At 52.5% G+C, this 19,707-nt stretch overlaps 2 protein-coding genes across 12 annotated transcripts in view; both read right to left on the bottom strand.

The window, feature by feature from the left end:
• The window catches only part of LOC109571402 (SEC14-like protein 4), a 57,161-nt gene that overhangs the window by 19,227 nt on the left and 18,227 nt on the right, over positions 1-19,707 (bottom strand). The window lies entirely within an intron of this gene.
• Positions 5,288-17,241, bottom strand: LOC139176777 (putative SEC14-like protein 6). 11 transcript variants are annotated; one of them, XM_070769832.1, is made up of 12 exons: positions 17,041-17,215; positions 14,968-15,213; positions 14,763-14,838; positions 13,986-14,029; positions 12,949-13,008; positions 12,668-12,856; positions 12,257-12,352; positions 10,810-10,870; positions 10,609-10,692; positions 8,785-8,891; positions 8,571-8,710; positions 5,288-8,478 (listed from the first exon to the last, which is right to left on the bottom strand). In XM_070769832.1, exons 4-12 carry the CDS (start codon positions 13,995-13,997, stop codon positions 8,136-8,138), a joined length of 1,092 nt encoding a protein of 363 aa, XP_070625933.1. In that variant the 5' UTR covers positions 13,998-14,029; positions 14,763-14,838; positions 14,968-15,213; positions 17,041-17,215; the 3' UTR covers positions 5,288-8,135. The 11 variants fall into 11 exon arrangements, with proteins under 11 accessions (XP_070625933.1, XP_070625929.1, XP_070625934.1 ...); XM_070769828.1 differs by lacking the exon at positions 14,968-15,213 and having other exon boundaries at positions 5,288-8,114; positions 8,309-8,478; positions 17,041-17,213; XM_070769833.1 differs by having other exon boundaries at positions 17,083-17,198.

The raw sequence follows: 19,707 nt of genomic DNA on the forward strand, positions 1-19,707 counted from the left end.
CTGTCATGTGCTTGAGTCACCCTGAAACCACCCCCACCCCCTTGGGGTCTGTGGGAAAATCGGCTTCCACGAAACTGGTCCCTGGTTCCAAAAAAGGTTGGGAAACGCCATTATAAAGAAGGCAGGCAAACTGATAAAAATGGCCAAAGGACGCAAGGCACCAATTACCAGAAGAGAACATGCACAGTGGCAATAATCACGTGGTTAATGCTTAACCTCCAGGTCACCAAAGGAGTATGTATACAAGCAATGACATGCTTTTTCCTCCAACAAATCAGCAACAAAAGAAAATAAACACACACAAACACACAGACACAAAATCGCTTTAAAAACGAAAATAAATTTCGTTATAAGTTGGTGAAACGGAGACATTCATATGTTGCTGGCAGGACTGCAAATCCACTTCAGCTTTTCTAGAAACTACGGACAATACCTATTATTAGAATCCTTCAATCGTTTACCACGTTACCCAATAATAATCCTAACTAACAAAAGATTTCCGGCTTAAAGTTGTTTGTGGTTAATAGGAATATTGGAAACAATTTTTCAGAAAACCACTGTGCTTAATATGATGATGAAGACGTTATAGCAACATGGAAAAAATACCGTGAAACAAGTTGGAGAAGGCAGGACCACGTGACATACGCCGTGTGGTGTGTGAGCTCAGTGCGCAGTCGTCACCAACTCTGTGCCACCCCATGGACTGCAGCCCACAAGACTCCTGGTCCAGGGGATTTTCCAGGCAAGAATACTGCAGTGGGTTGCTACCTCCTCCTCCAGGGGATCTTCCCAGCCCAGGAATCGAACCCGCATCTCCTCCATTGCAACGGATTCTTTACCACTGCGCCACGTGGGGAGCCCTATGCTTCCAGAATGTAAAACAAACTCCACTAAATAAAAGAAAAGGCAGACAAGAGAAGAGACGTGTCCCCAACTTTTCTCACTCCTTGGGAAGTCATATTTTTTAAATACCACAGGTAACAAGCCACCTCTAAAGAGAAGTCTTTATTTAACTAACACTTTGCCAGTGTTTTCTATGGGCCAGGCCCTGTCCTAAGGGCTTTGTAAATATTAGTTCAGGCTGTTTAATAGGTAATGGGAGCCACATTGGTAATTTTAAGTTCTTTAAAATGTAAAGACTTAAAGTTTAAACACATTAAATTATAATTTAGACACATGAAAATTTTAATTGTAATAATACAGTTTATTTAAGATAATGCCTCCGAAGTATTATCATTTTGGTGTATAATCGATATGCTTAATAAATGAAATCATTATTTAATCAATAAGTTAATAGTGAGAGAAATCAAAGAACTAAAGAGCTTCTTGATGAAAGTGAAAGACGAGAGTGAAAAAGTTGGCTTAACGCTCAACATTCAGAAAACTAAGATCATGACATTGGGTCCCATCACTTAACTTCATGGCAAATAGATGGGGAAACAATGGAAACAGTGACAGACTTTATTTTTGGGGGCTCCAAAATCACTGCGGATAGTGACTGCAGCCATGAAATTAAAAGACGCTTGCTCCTTGGAAGAAAAACTATGACCAATCTAGACAGCTTTTAAAAGGCAGAGACATTACTCTACCAACAAAGGTCCATCTAGTCAAAGTTATGGTTTTCCCAGTAGTCATGTACGGATGTGAGAGTTGGACTATAAAGAAAGCTGAGCACTGAAGAATTGATGTTTTGAACTGCCGTGTTGGAGAAGACTCTTGAGAGTCCCTTGGACTGCAAGGAGATCCAGCCAGTCCATCCTAAAGGAAATCAGTCCTGAATATTCATTGGAAGGACTGATGCTGAAACTCCAATACTTTGGCCACCTGATGTGCAGAACTGACTCATTGGAAAAGACCCTGATGCTGGGAAAGATTGAAGGCGGGAGGAGAAGGGGACGACAGAGGATGAGGTGGTTGGATGGCATCACCAGCATGATGGGCATGAGTTTGAGCAAGCTCTGGGAGTTGGTGATGGACAGGGAAGCCTGGTGTGCTGCAGACCATGGGGTTGCAAAGAGTCAGACACGACTGAGTGCCTGAACTGAGCTGATCGTGCATTCTTTTTTTTCTTTGGATCAAGTCTTTGAAGTCCAGCCTTCGTTTTGGGTGGCACATTTCAACTCCAACCAGCCTCATTTCAAATGCTGGACCCGCCACATACGGTGTTCTGTTTGCTTGTTTTTACGTTTTCATTCATGTATTTATTTCTTTTTGGCTGTGCTAGGTCTTCCTTGCTGCGTGGGCTTTGCTCTAGTTGCGGCGAGCGGGGCTACTCTTCATTGCAGTGCGGGGGTTTCTCGTTGCGGGGGCTTCTCTTGACGCTGAGCTCAGACTCTAGGGGGCAGGCGTGTGGGCTCAGTCATTGCTGCCCCCAGGCTCTAGAACACAGGCCCAGTTGCTCCGAGGCATAAGGGATCTTCCCGGATGGGGGATCAAACCCATGTCTCCTGCATTGGCAGGCAGAATCTTTACCACTGAGCTACCAGAGAAGCCCCTGTCTGTTTTGGTTTGGTTTTATTGGTCACGTCTCACAGCTTGCAGGGTCTTAGTCCCCTAGTCAGAGATTGAACCCGGGCCCATGGCAGTGAAAGCGAGAAGTCCTAACCACTGCACTGCCAGGGAACTCCCCACTTGTGGCGTTACGGACTGCATTATGTCCGCCCCCCAATTCATACATTGAAATCCTAATTCCCAGCATCTAAGAAACAGGGTCCTTACAGATGTAATTAGTTAAAATGAGGTCAGAGTGGAGTGGGGTGGGCCCCTAATCCACCATGACTAATGTCCTTATGAAAAGGGGGAATTTGGGTACATCCATGCCGACAGGGAGGAGGCCACGTGAAGATGAAGGGGGGGGGTTGGGGCAATGCTTCTATATATGAGCCGCACAACACCAAAGACAGCCAGCAAACCGCCAGAAGCTAGGGGAGAAGCAGAGAATAGATTCTTCCCCCCCGTCCTCAAAGGGAACCAAGCCTCCCGGCCCCTTGATCCCGGCCTTCTAGCCTCCAGATCTATTAGACAATAAGCCTCCTGCTGGAGCCTCTCGGTTTGGGTGCTCTGTGGAGGTAGTCGAGCCAATTAACACAGGTGGACAGTGGTTGCCGTATGGACAGTCCAGCATCGTCTCATCCGGACACATTCCAAGGTTGGTCCTACGACTGTTCCCACTTATGGGTGAGAAAACTGAAACCAAACCCCTCCCCGCCAGGTCTCACATTCGGCAAGCAGCAAAGCCAGGATTGGAATCTAGACAGTTGGTGCAGGGCCAGCTGCTAAGCCTCTGTCTGCCGAGGATGGTTCCAGGTCAACGTTGAGTCCCTGTTTTTCCCACGCAGTACAGGTGTCCTGTCCCGAGCCTGAGCCATCACTGGGCATAGAGGACTTCCATTCTACCCATCTGGGCACCAGGCAGCCGGATCCCCTCTTATGTAATGTGCTGTCTCCTCCCACTTTCTGAAACTTGGCTCCTTTCCTTGGTGCTCCTGACCCACGGGCCCAGAAGCCGGGCTATGATGACGGCAGTGTCACGGTATGTGACCCCGATCCCTGACCTCCCTGCCCACTCACGGCGGAATCTCTCCCTCCCACCTCCCAGCTGCTCCTAAAATTCCTGGCATCTCTCAGGGGCCCTGCTCGCAGTCCTCATTCACACCTGTAACCTGCTAACTGAAGGGAAGGCCGTGCGGTGAAGGCCATCTCCATTTGTTGGCATGAGATCAGCTCTGCCAGGAGCTCCTGCCCAGTCTTCCCCCATCACGGCTAAACTGACCCCATTCTGTGGATGTCTAGGCTGGGCAAATGCCGCTGGATGTTCCTCCAGGGATGTAGGGCTTGGCTTGGGTCACCCTAGGTGGGGGGATTGAGAGAGAAGGTCCACCTGACTCAGATGCCCAGGTTAGGGCGGCCTCACACCTGGGCCTGCCTGGGAAATGGAGACTAGGCTCTAGGGCAGCTGGGGGAGTGTCTCCTTGGCTCCTCCAACCAATTCGGGGTGACCCCAGGAAAGACAGGACCTTACATGACCATACCCCCAGTATCATCTATACCCTAGACACGGAGATGGCCACAAGAGCCTGGGAGAGAGAGAGGTGGCCAAGGGGATTCTGACCCACAACTCCCAAAGACCTGGGACCAGGGAAGGAGGCAGATCAGGGGCCAAAATTGGATGCCTGTCTTTCTTCTCCTACAAAAGACAAGAGGGACCTGGCCTTTCCAAACCACAAATGACCAAATAGGGTGTGTGTGGAGCTACCTGTCTCCCCCTGCTGCTACCTCCTGCTACAGGGCCTTTGCACACGCCATTCCTTCTGACTTGAGCTCACTTCCCTTCCCTCCTCCTCCCATACTGCCTATTCGTGCCTCCCCGTCTCCTTCCCATCTCCTAAATGCTCAGGCAGACCCCTGCTCCTCTGTTGCAGAGACTTGCTCTCAGTAGACATGGCTTGGTTTGACATCTGATTCAGCCCCTTAACTGTCAGCCCCGTGAAGGCATGGGTCATATTTGCTGCTCATCTTTGGATCCACGTGCCCATTTCACATGTGCCAGACTGAGCCTCACAGGCTGGTAAGAGCCAGAACCAGGGTTTGAACCCTTATTTGCACCCAAGTCCTGTATCCTTAACCAATATCTGTCCTGGCTGCCTGAAGATAGAGGGTTCTAATAGAAGTCTGAGCAAGACCACTGCTCTGGAGGTCTTGGAATGTCCCCCAGAGGAGGTGGTATTTGACTTGGGCCTCTAAGACAGGAATAGGAGGAAGATGTTCTGGATGGAGGGGTTTGCATAAAGAAGCCTCCAGAGGCAAAAGGGAAGAGGGATACTCCAAGGGCAGGGGGCTCAGAAGACTGAGGTCAGGCCACGCTCGGGACTATGCCTATGAGCTGTCAGAGTGGGCGGTGGCCTTTGAAGCTTTTCAAAGAAAACATGGATGTGATTCCTCCTGCGGCAGGAAGATAACCTTGGGCGTGGGTTGAAGGGTGGCCTGGTGTGAAGGGTGGCCTGGCCAGGGCAAATGTTCAGAGAAGAAACACTGGTCAGGACGCTATTGCACAAATTTACGGTGGAGGTGGGCGGGGAGCGTGGGGGAGCGAACAGTGAGCTGGGGCAGGTCAGAGTCTGGACTCTGTACCAAACCAGAGCTCTGTCACAACCTCACTTGGGGAATCATCAAAGAGCTACTCCGTGTCTGATCCATGGGAATTATACCCTACCTGTAAACTACAAATTCATTACAGCTGATGGTTTTGAGCACTTCAAATACCCAAAGAGCAAATACAGAAACCCAGTGAATCCAAAAATTGTTACTACAGTTTTATTTAAGCTTGTTCTAGAGACATCCCATTGAAACTACTTTATTGATTCTTTCTTATACTTGTTTCCTGGGCTTCTCTGGTGTCCAGAGAATACCTTTGGCAGGTATTAGACCTGCCAATATAGCAGATGCAGGTTCAGGCCCTGAGTCGGGACGAGCGCCTGGAAAACGAAATGGCGATCCACTCCAGTATTCATGCCTGGGAAATCCCATGGACAGGGGAGCCCGACGGGCTACAGTTCATGGGGTCGCAAAAGGCTTGGACACGACTTAGGATGCAACAGCAACCATATATTTGTCTCCATACCTTCCTTTGGTGTAGTCCTTGGGTTACAACTGTATTCTTTGACATCTTTAAATTTCAATATTCGTTTTCCACTGTTGTGTTGGAACTTTAAATCTCCATAGATCCAAATGGAAAAGTAAAATGTTTTAGATATTTCTTGGTATCAAAGCTTTGAGTTATTGGCCAATTAACTCTGGATTGGGTGGCATATATCTGGGGGTTTCTCCCAAGGTGATTAAAGCCTGAACTGATGGTATCAGGCTGAATTTACTATCAATAGCTCAAGTTCACTTGTTCCCTCGATCAGACTTTGAAAGTTTACACTTTTTATTCATGGTTTGTTCGTTTACAACTTAGAATGGCCCTTTCCTTCTTCTCAAATATCTTTCTATGCTTTCCCATTTTTATTGATCATTGGTCCCATTTCTCTCTACCCTGCCTCACTGGTGGGGCTCTCTGGAGGATGACTTCTGAGATGAAGGCTCAGTTTGTCTCTGGTGTTCCTCTCCTCAGAAGGCCACCTCGTACACCCCACGATGTACACACTGCTCAGTAGAGCTTTCCACAAGGGTGGACACTTCCTGTACCAACCGTGTCTGGCTGGGTAGTGTCAAAGATGAACAAAGTCAAACGCTAGTTAAAGAGGTAAAGATGGATTTTATTAAGCATTAGCTATCGAAATAGGGAAGAGAGACTGGCATAAACTGAACTCAACTCTGCTGAAACAAAATGCAATTTCTTTCTTTTTTATTTATTTATTTTTAATTGCATCCGGTCTTGGTTGTGACGCAGGGACGTCAGCTGCAGCATGAGGGATCTAGTTCCCTGACCAGGGATTGAACCCAGGCACCCTGCATTCGGAGCTGGAGTCTTAGCCACTGGACCAGCAGGGGAGTCCCTGAGAGGATGGAGGCTGAGCAGGTGAACCAATTCTTAGATACCCTCACACTAGGAAGGGGAGCGTGTGAGCCAAGACTTCTTTCTCGATGGGGAAGGAATGTGCATTCAGAGGGGCAGCGGCACAGCTGCTTGCTAGGCAAGTGTATTAATCACGTCTCCTATTTTCTGTGTTCTGATGCTTTGACACCTGGGGCTTTGTTGACCCTGGAGGGACCACCCCTCCCAGGGATAGCCAGTTCCTAGAGAGAGAGTCCAAGACCTTGATGCTGGGAAAGACTGAGGGCAGGAAGGGAAGGGGGCGATAGAGGATGAGACAGTTGGATGGCATCATTGACTTGTTGAACGTGAGTCTGAGCAAGCTCCGAGGGATAGTGAAGGACAGGGAAGCCTGACGAGCTGCAGTCCGTGGGGTCGCAAAGAGTTGGCCACGACTGAGCGACTGAACAACAAGAGAGAGTCTTGCCCACGAGTGTGCTTTTCAAATACGGAGCCCACACTCCAGCCTCCTCCTGCATCAGGCTCAAACTCAGGGCAACTGGTACCCAGAACCAGGTTCCAGACAAATGGGACAACCCCTTGGCCCCAGAGCCTGAGGAAATCACCCAAAATAGCCAATTCTAGGCCTGCTGACCCCGCCTCACCCATTCCTTCCGGGGAAACCATAACAAAGGCTTTTGCCTGCAGGTCCTCCCCCTCCTTCCACCTCATGACCACCCCCCTCCCACCCACGCCCACCCACCGTTTCTCCGGGTGATCCCCTGTGGCATCCATGCCCTCTCCTCTTGGGAACTATGAGTAATGCATTATCTTTTAAATGGCAATTGTTTCCAGTTCTGTCGGTCATATTATATTTCACATTTTCTTTCTTTTTTAAAGTATTTATTTATTTACTTTTGGCTGTGCTGGGTCTTCACTGCTGTGCGTGGGCTATCCTCCAGTCGCAGCGAGCGGAAGGCCACTCCCTGGTTGCGGTGCTTAGCCTCCGGTTGTGGTGGGCTCTCTTGCGGAGCACTGGCTCTCGGGGGCTCACGCTTCAGTAGTTGCGGCCCCTGAACTCCAGAGCGCAGGCTCAGTAGCTGCGGTGCACGGATTCAGCTGCTCTGCGGCATGTGGGAGCTTCCCGGGTCTGGGATCAAACCTATGTCTCCCTCTTTGGCAAGCAGATTCTTTACCACTGAGCCATCAGGGAAGCCCTGCACATTTTTTTGTTTTAACACGATGTATTTCAGAACGGGAACTCCCGACTCAGTATCGGTTGGTAGAAAAGGGGCCGCGAGTTTTCTCTGAGCTTGAATCACAGGGGCTGGAGAGTTTCTGTTGCTCTGCTGGCTGCCACAGTCCCGCAGTTCCAAAGATGCAGACCCACTGTGACAGATGGGCTGGGACCAGCTCGGTAGGATCCCCGTTCCTGGGGAGCTTGGAGGGCAGTCTGGCTAGGGAAGGCTGTGAGCTCACTGCGGACCTAGAGGCCACAGAGGAGGGTGTGGGAGCCGCGAGGCTTGTCTAGAATTCTCTATCTTCTCCAGGGAGGTTTGGTCCGGGAGCAGCACCTCCACGGTGTAGCTGATGTGCTTGGGGTGGATCAGGCTGTAGGTGTTGTCAAACCTCAGGACGTCTGCGTCGGCGGGACGGACATTCAGAGAGGACGCCCACCTGGGACCTCGCCCTCCTGTGCAGGTACTAGACCTGGGTGCCACTGCCACACCCGAGAGCCCGGAGCCAGGGCCCCTACCTGGTGGGACCTGATGCACGCAGTGCACCGGCCCCCCACGCCCAGGTCCAGGAGGAGCCATCCCTGCCAACACTCACAGACACCGGCTTCCGTGCAGGTGAGGCTCCCGTCCTCGGGCACCATGTGGGCGTTGTAGCGCTGGCTGGCCAGCACCTCCGTCATCTCCGCGGCCCGCTGCCGCTCCCCCATCTTGGTCTTCAGGAAAACCCTGAAGCCTATGTCCCCTCCGTCCGACGCAAACTGCCACCTGCAGGGGACAGGGCCCCACTGACCGCCACCTGCCTGGGCTCCGGGCCCCTCCCGACCACACCAGGTGTGTGTGGGGGGCGCCGTGCCCACCTGAGCACGCAGCCCGGGAACAGGATCTCGTTGTCCACCTGCAGGGAGGAGCCCCGGCCCACGGTCGCCTGGTGGTCGTACTGCACCCTCACGTGGTTGCGCAGGAAGTAATGCTGGGGCACGTCACCCCCGTAGTTGATCTGCAGGCGAGGGTGGTGAGCGGGCACCGCACCACGGCCATCTCCCCTCCCTCCCCGTCCTCTGGGCACCGGACCTTGGTCAGGCACTTGGGGTTGCCATCGGGGTCGGTCATGGTCCCCCCGAACTCCACGGGCAGCTGGTCGGGGCTGATGAATTTCAGCAACTCTTGCTTCCAGTTGCCTGTGGGGACAAAAGTGGGGCTCTGTGGGGGGGGTCGGGGGTTCAACAGAGGGAAGTGGGGCCAAGTCCAGGGCCGTCCTGTCCATATGACAGCCTCCCCCTACCTCCCACATACTCTCAGCGCCTCCAGGACAGAAGCCAAGAAGATCTAGGTCCACAGTGTCTGTGTGACCAGTTCCTGCCCCTTCAGCCCTGGTACCCACCCCTATCCGTCCAGGTGTTGGACCATGAGGCATCTTTTTTTTTTTTTTTTTTTGACCATGCCACGTAGTTTGTGGGATCTTAGTTCCCTGACCAGGGATCGAACCCGGGACCTCGGCAATAAAAGCGCTGAGTCTAACCACTGGACCACCATCTTTGCAGGGACTCAGATCAGTGTCTCCTGGAGCGTGAGGCTGAGCAGGGGCTTGTCTACCCTGGGCTTCCCTTTCCCTCGGAGACTGAACTCAGCCTTCCAGTCAGTCCCTGCCCTCAGCTCCTGCAGCTCCAGCACTCTCAGAACTGGGGGGAGGGTGTATCAGCCCTCCTCCCCCAACACTGCTCTGACAAGCCAAGGTTGGTCCACTAAGGAGTGAGAGCATTATGGGAGCAAAGTGGGAGGAAGCAGAGGTGAACTCCCAGCATGCCCTGGGGCAGTGTGGACACAGAAATGAAACAGACTTCCCGTGCATTCTCTTTAAGGGAAAAGAACTCTTCATTTCTAGGCTATTATTTTATGGAAAAAAATTAAGATGTGTACAAAGATTCATCTATAAGCATCTTCACACCTCACTCTTCCCTAATGGTAAAAAAAAAAAAAAAAAACCCTAAATTTTGGACTTTACCAAAATGAAATAAAGTTTATCACATGGTATGTGAAAAAGGTAGGTTCTAAAAGAGTATAACGTGGCATGAACCCATTTTTTTAAAATGAATTTCTTTGAAAAGATAGTACATGTTAATAATAGTTCCTTGAGAGACAGGATTTACTCTTTCTTCTTGATATATTTCTATATTTTTCTAAATTTCCAAATGTTATCAGGTATGTAATTTGGAAAACCTGCATCTTTTTCTCCCCATTTTATGGGGGGAAACTGAGGAATCTGAGACTCAGAGCCGGTGACTCAGCCCACTTGCAGCTCACAGGTGGTGTTGTAAAGAACAACTCACAGGTGAGTTGTAAAGAATCCGCCTGCCAATGCAGGAGACAGGGTTCAATCCCTCGGTCCAGAACATCTCCTGGAGAAGGAAATGGCACCCCACTCCAGTATTCTTGCCTGGGGAATCCCATGGACAGAGGAGCCTGACAGGTTATAGCGCAGGGAGTCGCAAAGAGTTGGACACGACTGAGCAGCTGAGCACGTGTGTGATTTGAAAAACCTGCCTCTTATGCTCCCCATTTTACAGGGAAGCCTGAGGAACCTGAGACCCAGACAGAGCTGGTGACTCAGCCCACCTGCAGCTCATAACAGACAAAGTCATCCCTCAAATTCACATCTCTCAATCCAGAATTGGGGGCCCTCACATAGGCTGCCTCTGGGGTCTCTCAGAGCCCTCCTGGCCCCTCAGCCCTCTGGCAGGTGGACACATTGGCCTCAACAGTTGCTGCCTAAGGGAGTGGGTCCCCCAGAGCAGCTGTGTTCCCGAGCCTGGTGCCCTTGCGTTCGGGAACCCTCAGGTCTGCGGAGGAGCCACCCTCAGACCAGGTTCTGGAGCTGCAAAGGAGCTGCCCACTCACCTCCAAGGATCAGCACCTTCCTGCGCGTCTCCTCAGTGATGTACGGCTTGATCAGGTTGAAGGCCACCGGGAAGAGCTTGGGGGCTGAGACAGGCACCGTTTCAGGGTTTCCTGGGGTCTCCTTTCCCTGCCTCGTTGCCTCCCTGTCCCGTGCACCGCCCCCCAGCCCCACTTATGCATATGCGGAACTGCTTCACTCACCTTTCACAATAATTAAATTCTTCAAAATCTCAGGGTAGTTTGCCTCAAGTGCTGAGAAAAACTGTAGGGTCAAACTCAGGTCAATGCACAAGATGCAGGTGCCTAAATGCCGCCCCCTTAAGGCCCCTGAGGCCTCTCCAGACACCCCAAAAGCCTCCCAGACAAGAGGAACTCCCCCTGTCCGGTTTGTTGGGTCCCCGTCTCAGACACGCCCCCCGAAGCCATGAGTGCAAATTCTTGACAGATTTCCAGGGGATGACCCCACCTCCTGCAGACCAAAAAAATCCCCCTCAGTCAGGTCCCTGGAAGGTTCCCCTCTATGTGGCTTTGGGAACAAAATGCTTCCAGGATAAGAAACATTCAACGTGGCAAGGCATGGCTTTTTTTTTGTAATTGGAATGTAATTTACATCCCATAAATGTCACCCTTTCACAGTGTAGAGTTCAGTGGCTCAGTGTACTCACCAGGCTGTGTAACCATCAGCACCGTCTAGTTGCAGAATATTCTCACCACGCCGGAAGGAACCCCGAACCATAGCAGTCACCCTTCCCCACTCCCTGCAGCCCTGGTTGACTACCAGCGTGCTTTCTGTCTCTTATGGATTTACCTAATCTGGATATTTCATATCAAGGGAATATACGTGGCCTTTTGAGTCTGGTGTTCTCAATTTATTATGTTTTCATGGTGGTTCTTTTTTTTTTTGGACCTCGTCGCACAGTTTATGGGATTAGTTTCCCAACCAGGGATTGAACCTGTGCTCCTTGCATTGGAAGCGTGGAACCTTAACCACTGGACCGCCCGGGAAGTCGCTCGTGGTGGTTCTTGAAATGTTAAAATTTTTAGGTTCTCTGCTATCCTGGATTGAGCAGAAAGAAAAGGCAGGCTAGCTGCCCCGGCGGAGGCAGACCTTATCAGGGTCTCCCTTCCTTCCTCAGGACCCCTGAAGATGACTTGCTCCCAGCCCCCTCCCAGGTAAGAGAGGGTGAGCGGGGAGGGAGTATAAGAGGGGAAGGGATACCCACGGGGACCCTGACCAGCCTGGGGACCAAGCCCTGCTGTTGTGACCTCCCGGACGTGCGGTGGTGATGCTGAGGTGATGGCTGTGGCTTGGCACAGCCCTAAGAGACTTCGGGTTTGAAAGGATCCCTGCAGGGTCTTCCGTGATGGTCCAGTGGGTCAGGAATCCACCCTCCACTGGAGGGAGCGTGGGTTGGATCCCTGGTCAAGGAACTAAGATCCCACAAGCCTCAACCAGAGAGAAGTCTGTGCTCCACAAAGATCTGACAGCCAAAATAAATAAATACATAAATATTTAAAAAAGAAAAAAAAAGAGCCGCAAAACTGTGGGTGGAGTCAGAGAACCTCCCCACACACAGCCCACACCAGCAAGCGAGGGGCAGAGACCCAGGCGAGGGGACACCCAGCCCCCTGGGTAGGGCTCTCTCACCTCCTGGACAAGCTCCACTCCTGGCTTCCACAGATGTCTCAGGCTCAGCCCCTCAAAATCAAAAACAGTCGAGATTTTCTCCACTTTCTTCCCCAACTGCAAAGGAATGCTGAGAGGTGAGACCCCAGGAGGGTCTGTGCCCCCCACAGCCCACAGGAAGTAGGGCTGGGCCTGGCTCATGCTGGCGTGGAGGTTTCATGCTGGGAAGCCAAGTGCAGGGAGACAGGGCCGTCCCGAGGGGCACCCTCCCATCGTCTGCCCCTGGGAAGGCAGGTCACCCGAACCGTGTCTACTCGGAGGTGCTGGGAGGAGCCGAGGAGCTCAGGGAGGCAGGTGCCCAGTGCTGGGGGCTGTCTTGGAGGGGGCCAGATTTCGGCGGCCCAGGGGGATGGGGGGCCCTGGGACCCCCACCTTCTGGCTCTGCTGCTCACAGTCTCGCAGGAGCAGCTCCAGGCTCCAGAAGTTGAATCTGAGCAGCTCTTGTTTGGAGACGGAGAGGAGGAGGCCCTTGAGATCCAGGCCCCTGATGATGTGGTACCAGACGGGGCTGCCCTCCCTGTCATGGCCGCAGAAGCCACTGGGCTCGTACAGCCTGACCACCTGGATGGATGCACAAGAGAGCAGGGCTGGGCGGTGGGGGTGGGTTTGATGGAGAGCCGGGGTCTGGGGCGGGCAGGGCGCTGGGGGCTCACCTCTGAGGGCTGCCACGCGAGGATGTTGTCCAGATCTTGTTGCTTCCGGAACTTCATGTGCTAGAGACAAGGGAGGGTGGGGCGCAGCTGAAGACCCCTCCTGAGCCAAAGGGTCTGCGGGGACCCAGGGATGCCAGGCCAGGCCCCGCTGCCGGCAACCACTGAGGGCCCGCCAGGGCATCCCGGGCTCCATGGACCCAGAACTGAGGGTGGGGATGCAAGGGGGACGGAGGAGATGGGGTCTGACACGGATGAGGACAGAAACACTCAGAAGGGACCACGTGAAGCCCGCATCCGTAGCTGCCTCTCCCTGAGTCATCCCTCCTGGTCCCCAGGCTCCTGTCCCCACGTGGCTTTCCAGGGAGCCCCACAAGCAGGGTCAGACTAACCCTAACCCTAACCCCAGCTGCCAGTCACCCTTAGTCAAAAGCCTAGACTCCCTAGGTGGCCTGCTGGGTCCCCGGGGATGGGCCTGGGCCACCCACTCAGCTGCATCTCTCCCCTTTCTCTCTAGGGCACAACGTCCTGTGCGCCTGGGTTGCTCCAGCTCGCCCGCACCTCAGGGCCTTTGCACGGCTCTGCCCTGTCTCCAGTTATCACACGGCTGCCTCCTTTTGGGCATTCGTGCTGGGGCCAACACATCGCCCTTCGGCAAGGAAGGCCTTCCTGCCCTCCCTCACTTCTTTCTGCCTTACTGTCTTGGCTGCAATTTCCACTCTCAGAAATTGCCTTGTCTATTTATTGATCTGGTTTCTTTTCTCTCTCTTTCCACCACTGCACTCTCCCCAGTGCGAGAAGCAGCGAGGCTCCACTTTGAGGTGCAATAAATGGTCGTTGCAAGAAAGTAAGGAAGGAAGGGAAGAGGGAAAGAAAGAAGGAAGGAAGAAGGATGGAAAGAAGAAAAGACAGGGAATTCCTGGCAGTCCAGTGGTTAGGAGTCCGGGCTTTCATGGCTGAAGGCCCGCGTTCAATCCCTGGCCCGGGAGCTAAGCTGCCACAAAGGGCAGGAAACGGGGCCGGGCAGGTGTTGCCCTCACCTTCCGCAGCATGGCCTCTGATTTCTTCAGGTCAAAGCTCCGAGCTGCAAGGAGGAGATAGGGTGGTGGTTGTGGACTCCTGGGGGCAGTGATCCTAGCTTGTGCCCCTCGGTGGGTTATTGGCCTCTGGGGTACTGTCCACTCAGAGGTGCTTGGAAGAGTCAAAGAGCTCAGGGAAGAAGGCTCTGGGTGCCCAGTGCTGGGGGCTGCCTTGGAAGCGTCGGGCTGTGGCTACCCGGGGGCTGGGAGGGCCCCCCGGCCCCCTTACCTCCTGCCTCCCTGATTCCCTGGGCTGATAGCAGTGGGTGTGCCCCTGGGTGGGCCATGGTGGTGGCAGTAGAGAAAGAAGGCACTACCCAAGAGGAAGCTAGGAAGAGAAGGTGTCCAGAGAAAGAGCACGTGGAGTCCCTGCCACATCCATGGCCACCGTCAGGGCCCTGGGGACCATGCTGTGCCCAGGGTTCTTTTCCTAATGCTCTAAAACCCTGAAGAGATCAGACCCTCTGTATCTGGTGGAATCACAGAGCCAGGAATTATGTAAATCAAGAGCCTCTTCCACTCTCACACATCATTGAGGATGCCAATGAAGTTTTGTTTTTTGGTTATATCTGTTGATACTTACTCAGTTAGAAACTAAAATTGTACACAGAAACTGTGTACACAGATAATACATATTTGCGGTTGCTTCCGGTGCCTGTGATTTGCAGCAACTTGTGACACAACAAGAGGGACCTCGTATGCCCTTGACCTTCATCTCATGTTACCGTCCGTGCTCACCTCGGAGCCAGCGGAGCAGGAAGTAGTCGTCGGTGCTGGGCAGGACGGCCAGGATATCCTGCACGTTCTCCCGGAACTGAGGGCAGAGCGGGGAGAGACCCGGGTGGGCAGGGCCGCACGGTACCCCACGGCCGCAGGGGACAGGCCGGTGCCACAGGCCTGCAGAGCCCGCGGGCAACGGGGTGTCTGAGTAAAGGGGGCCCACCTGTGCTGGGGGAGCCGAGGCCTGGGCCAAGTCACGACAGTTCCCTTCCTCCCTTTGCGAAATGGGACAGTGATGATGAACCAGTTGCCCAAAGAGTGGATGAGATGCAGATTTTTTTTTCTTTTCCTTTTTTATTTTGGCTGCACCATGAGGCTCGTGAGATCATAGTTCCCAACCAGGGATTGAACCCAGGCCCTCAGTAGTGAGATTGCAGAGTCCCAACCTCTGCACCTGCCAGGGAAGTCCCTGAAATGTGGAATAAATGAGATTTATAGGGCTGACTCTTCCCTGACACCCATGGGGGCAGGGTGGGTCCTCCTAAGGGCCCAGCTCTCCACCCTCAGGGAGCCCCCAGGTCAATTCAGGTGGGAGGGTAGGTGACATGGAATCTAGGCTCAGAGAGGTGGAGCAATTTGCCCAGCGTCACACAGCAAGAGGCAAATGGTGTGTTTGATCCACACCCCATCATCCAGGCCTGAATGAGGGGTGACTCCACCCAGCCTGAGAAGACCCTCTGCAGACAGGCCCCCGGAGGCGATGGGGCAGTTTAGCTGGGCCCCAGCCCTCTCCAGGGGCTGAGGGTGCCACTTCTGTGTGAATGTCACGACTCTGAGACAGCGCCAGCTCTGGGGACTCATGGACCTGGGCCAGGACTCAGCAGTCCCAGTGCCATCTGGCCTGAGTTATTCTCCTCTTCCTGCATTTCAGTCTCCTTCGACTCCAAATAGGAGGGTCAAAGAACTAGCTCTGGGCCCCCCAGGCCCGAATGAGCTGATAACCTCTGTCCTCAGAAACACAAGGAAGGGGTTTCCCTCGTGGTCCAGTGGCTAAGACTCCAAGCTCCCAGCGCAGGGGACCTGGGTTTGATCCCTGGTCAGAGAAGGAGATCTCACAGGCTGCAACAAAGACCGAGCATGCCGCAGCCAAAGAAAGAATTTTGTTTAACATATATTTAAAGAAGGAAAGAAGCACAAGAGAGTGTTTGGCCCTGAGCTAATCATACCGCTAGTACACCCATCCCCCCGCCCAAGGGAGGAATCTGAGGCTCACATGACCTGCTCTGCCAAGATCTGCACCTAATTCTGTTTGTTTGTTTTGGCTGAGCCACGGGGCTTGTGGGACCCTCGTTCCTGGACCAGGGATCTAACCGGGGCCCTTGGCAGTGAAAGCGACGAGTCCCAACCACAGGACGGCCAGAGAGGCCCCTGGACCTAATCCTTGACCCCAGTTGTCTTGTAAGAGGACTTATTCTCCCAGCCTAGCTGGAATCTGCCCTCTTTCAGATGTAGAATTCTTCAACGGCAGGATTCAGGGCCTCCCTCCATGCTACTGAGGTGAGCGACTGTGCCTGGAGCCCTCACTTGCCGTGTTCAAGCCCGAGGGAAAGACCCCAACGAGCTAGAAAGGACGCGTGCCTGCTCCTGCGTCCCCCAGATCATAGCTAAGGCTGGGACCTGCCACCCCAGCAGCGCTCCCCTGTGGGGCCCAATGGAGTGGCCACTAAGTCTGAGACGTGGCCAGTCTAAATCGAGATCTGCCGTGAGTCTGAGACACACGCAGGATTCTGAAGACAGTACCAAAAACATCCCCGCGACCCTTTCTATACTGATTACAGGTTGTGGCAATTGATTACATATTGATTACATATCGTTGTTGCAACGATAACAACTTGGCTCTATCGGGTTAAATATATTACAGGGAATTCCCCTGCAGTGCAGTGGTTGGGACATGGCTTTCACCGCCGAGGCCCAGTTCCTGGTCCAGCAACTAAGACCCTACGATCCGGCCAAAAGTAAATGAGCAAATATATTATCGAAATTGATGTCACTTGTATCTTTTCCCTTTTGTAATGTGGCTGTTAGACACTTTGAAGTGACAAAGATGGCCTGCAGTTGTGGTTCACGTTATGTTTCTCTCGGATAGCGCTGGTGCTGACACTGGTCTCCAAGACCCTCAGAATTGGGAAGAGACCTGGGGGTACAGAGCTCAGAGGGAATCAGGGGCCCCTGGGGCATTAGGAGAAACTGAGGCCCGTGTAGGACTCTCCCCTCCCCCACCCCCTGCCACACTCACCTGGGCCAGCGCCCTCTCCTGCGAGGGGCTCAGGTCACCCACCTGCCCACTCATGCTGCCCACGGCGGTGTGGGGTCCGGCTCCCTGGTCCTGAGTGCAGGCCCCACTGTGTGTCTCCCTGCAGGCTCTCCTGTCTTCTACTGAGCTGCTGGCCCCACCCCTTCCTGCCAGGCCTGTCCTCTCTTCCTGGCCGAGGTCATTCCTTGCCAGGTGCCTAGGGCACTGACCCTTGACTGGCCTGGATTCACATCCTCCTCTGTGAAACAAGGGCAGCGAAACTTGCCCCACAGCATGTTGAAAGGTGACACCGCCTGTCATTACACACCCAGGGGCTGCTCTCCACCCTGCCTCCGGGCCCCCACCCCCGGCTCCTGTGTTCCCAGCAGGAGCCTCCTTGAGCCAGGAAGGCCACCACTCACCCCCGACAGAGGCCTGGAACCTCACTGTGTGACCCAGGCTCCAGTGGCCGCCCCATGTGTCTGGAGCAACTGCCCGTGACTCATCACAGCCTTGAGGGCACGAGGCTTCAGGGGAGAGGAGAGAACTTCCCAGGTCCAGATCCAGCAGGTGGATGTGTCGCCTGGAGCTGGGTCACACCTGGCCTCGGGTGAGGGGTGACAGCGGACTCCTGGCTAGTCAGCTGCCCCAGCTCCGGACAAGAAAGCCAGAGCCCAAAACCAGGACACGGGGGGCTCGTGTGTGCACGGGACCTGCATGCCTTAGGTACTTGTCTGAGACAAGCACTCCCACAGTGTACACAGCAGGTGCTCAATAAGAGCTTGCCAAAGGCCTAGAGGAGCTATCCTACGTTGAAGGTCAGGAAGGGCGGTGGTGAGGAGATACCCCTCGTCCAAGGTAAGGATCATTGGCTGCGCTTTGCTGGAGCAGCCGTGAAGAGATACCCCACGCCCAAGGTAAGAGAAACCCAAGTAAGATGGTAGGTGTTGCAAGAGGGCATCAGAGGGCAGACACACTGAAACCATACTCACAGAAAACTAGTCAATCTAATCACACTAGGACCACAGCCTTGTCTAACTCAATGAAACTAAGCCATGCCCGTGGGGCAACCCAAGGTGGGCGGGTCATGGTGGAGAGAACTGACAGAATGTGGTCCACTGGAGAGGGGAATGGCAAACCACTTCAGTATTCTTGCCTTGAGAGCCCCGTGAACAGTATGAAAAGGCAAAATGATGGGATACTGAAAGAGAAACTCCCCAGGTCAGTAGGTGCCCAATATGCTACTGGAGATCAGTGGAGAAATAACTCCAGAAAGAATGAAGGGACGGAGCCAAAGCAAAAACAATACCCAGCTGTGGATGTGACTGGTGATAGAAGCAAGGTCCGATGCTGTAAACAGCAATATTGCATAGGAACCTGGAATGTCAGGTCCATGAATCAGGGCAAATTGGAAGTGGTCAAACAAGAGATGGCAAGAGTGAACGTCGACATTCTAGGAATCAGCGAACTGAAATGGTCTGGAATGGGTGAATTTAACTCAGATGACCATTATATCTACTACTGCAGGCAGGAATCCCTCAGAAGAAATGGAGTAGCCATCATGGTCAACAAAAGGATCCGAAATGCAGTACTTGGATGCAATCTCAAAAACGACAGAATGATCTCTGTTCGTTTCCAAGGCAAACCATTCAGTATCACAGTAATCCAAGTCTATGCCCCAACCAGTAATGCTGAAGAAGCTGAAGTTGAACGGTTCTATGAAGACCTACATGACCTTTTAGAACTAACACCCCAAAAAGATGTCCTTTTCATTATAGAGGACTGGAATGCAAAAGTAGGAAGTCAAGAAACACCTGGAGGAACAGGCAAATTTGGCCTTGGAATACAGAATGAAGCAGGGCAAAGACTAAGAGAGTTTTGCCAAGAAAATGCACTGGTCATAACTAACACCCTCTTCCAACAAGACAAGAGAAGACTCTACACACGGACATCACCAGATGGTCAACACCGAAATCAGATTGATTATATTCTTTGCAGCCAAAGATGGAGAAGCTCTATCTCCACTCAGCAAAAACAAGACCAGGAGCTGACTGTGGCTCAGACCATGAACTCCTTCTTGCCAAATTCAGACTTAAATTGAAGAAAGTGGGGAAAACCACTAAACCATTCAAATCCCTTATGATTATACAGTGGAAGTGAGAAATAGATTTAAGGGCCTAGATCTGATAGATAGAGTGCCTGATGAGCTGTGGATGGAGGTTCGTGACATTGTACAGGAGACAGGGATCAAGACCATCCCCATGGAAAAGAAATGCAAAAAAGCAAAATGGCTGTCTGGGGAGGCCTTACAAATAGCTGTGAAAAGAAGAGAAGCAGAAAGCAAAGGAGAAAAGGAAAGATATAAACATCTGAATGCAGAGGTCCAAAGAATAGCAAGAAGAGATAAGAAAGCCTTCTTCAGCGATCAATGCAAAGAAATAGAGGAAAACAACAGAATGGGAAAGACTAGAGATCTCTTCAAGAAAACCAGAGATACCAAAGGAACATTTCATGCAAAGATGGGCTTGATAAAGGACAGAAATGGTATGGACCTAACAGAAGCAGAAGATATTAAGAAGAGATGGCAAGAATACACAGAACTGTACAAAAAAGATCTTCACCAGATCATCACCAGACCCAGATAATCACCATGGTGTGATTACTCACCTA

The sequence above is a fragment of the Bos indicus genome, chromosome 17, assembly GCF_029378745.1.
Source record: "Bos indicus isolate NIAB-ARS_2022 breed Sahiwal x Tharparkar chromosome 17, NIAB-ARS_B.indTharparkar_mat_pri_1.0, whole genome shotgun sequence".
Classification (NCBI taxonomy): domain Eukaryota; kingdom Metazoa; phylum Chordata; class Mammalia; order Artiodactyla; family Bovidae; genus Bos; species Bos indicus.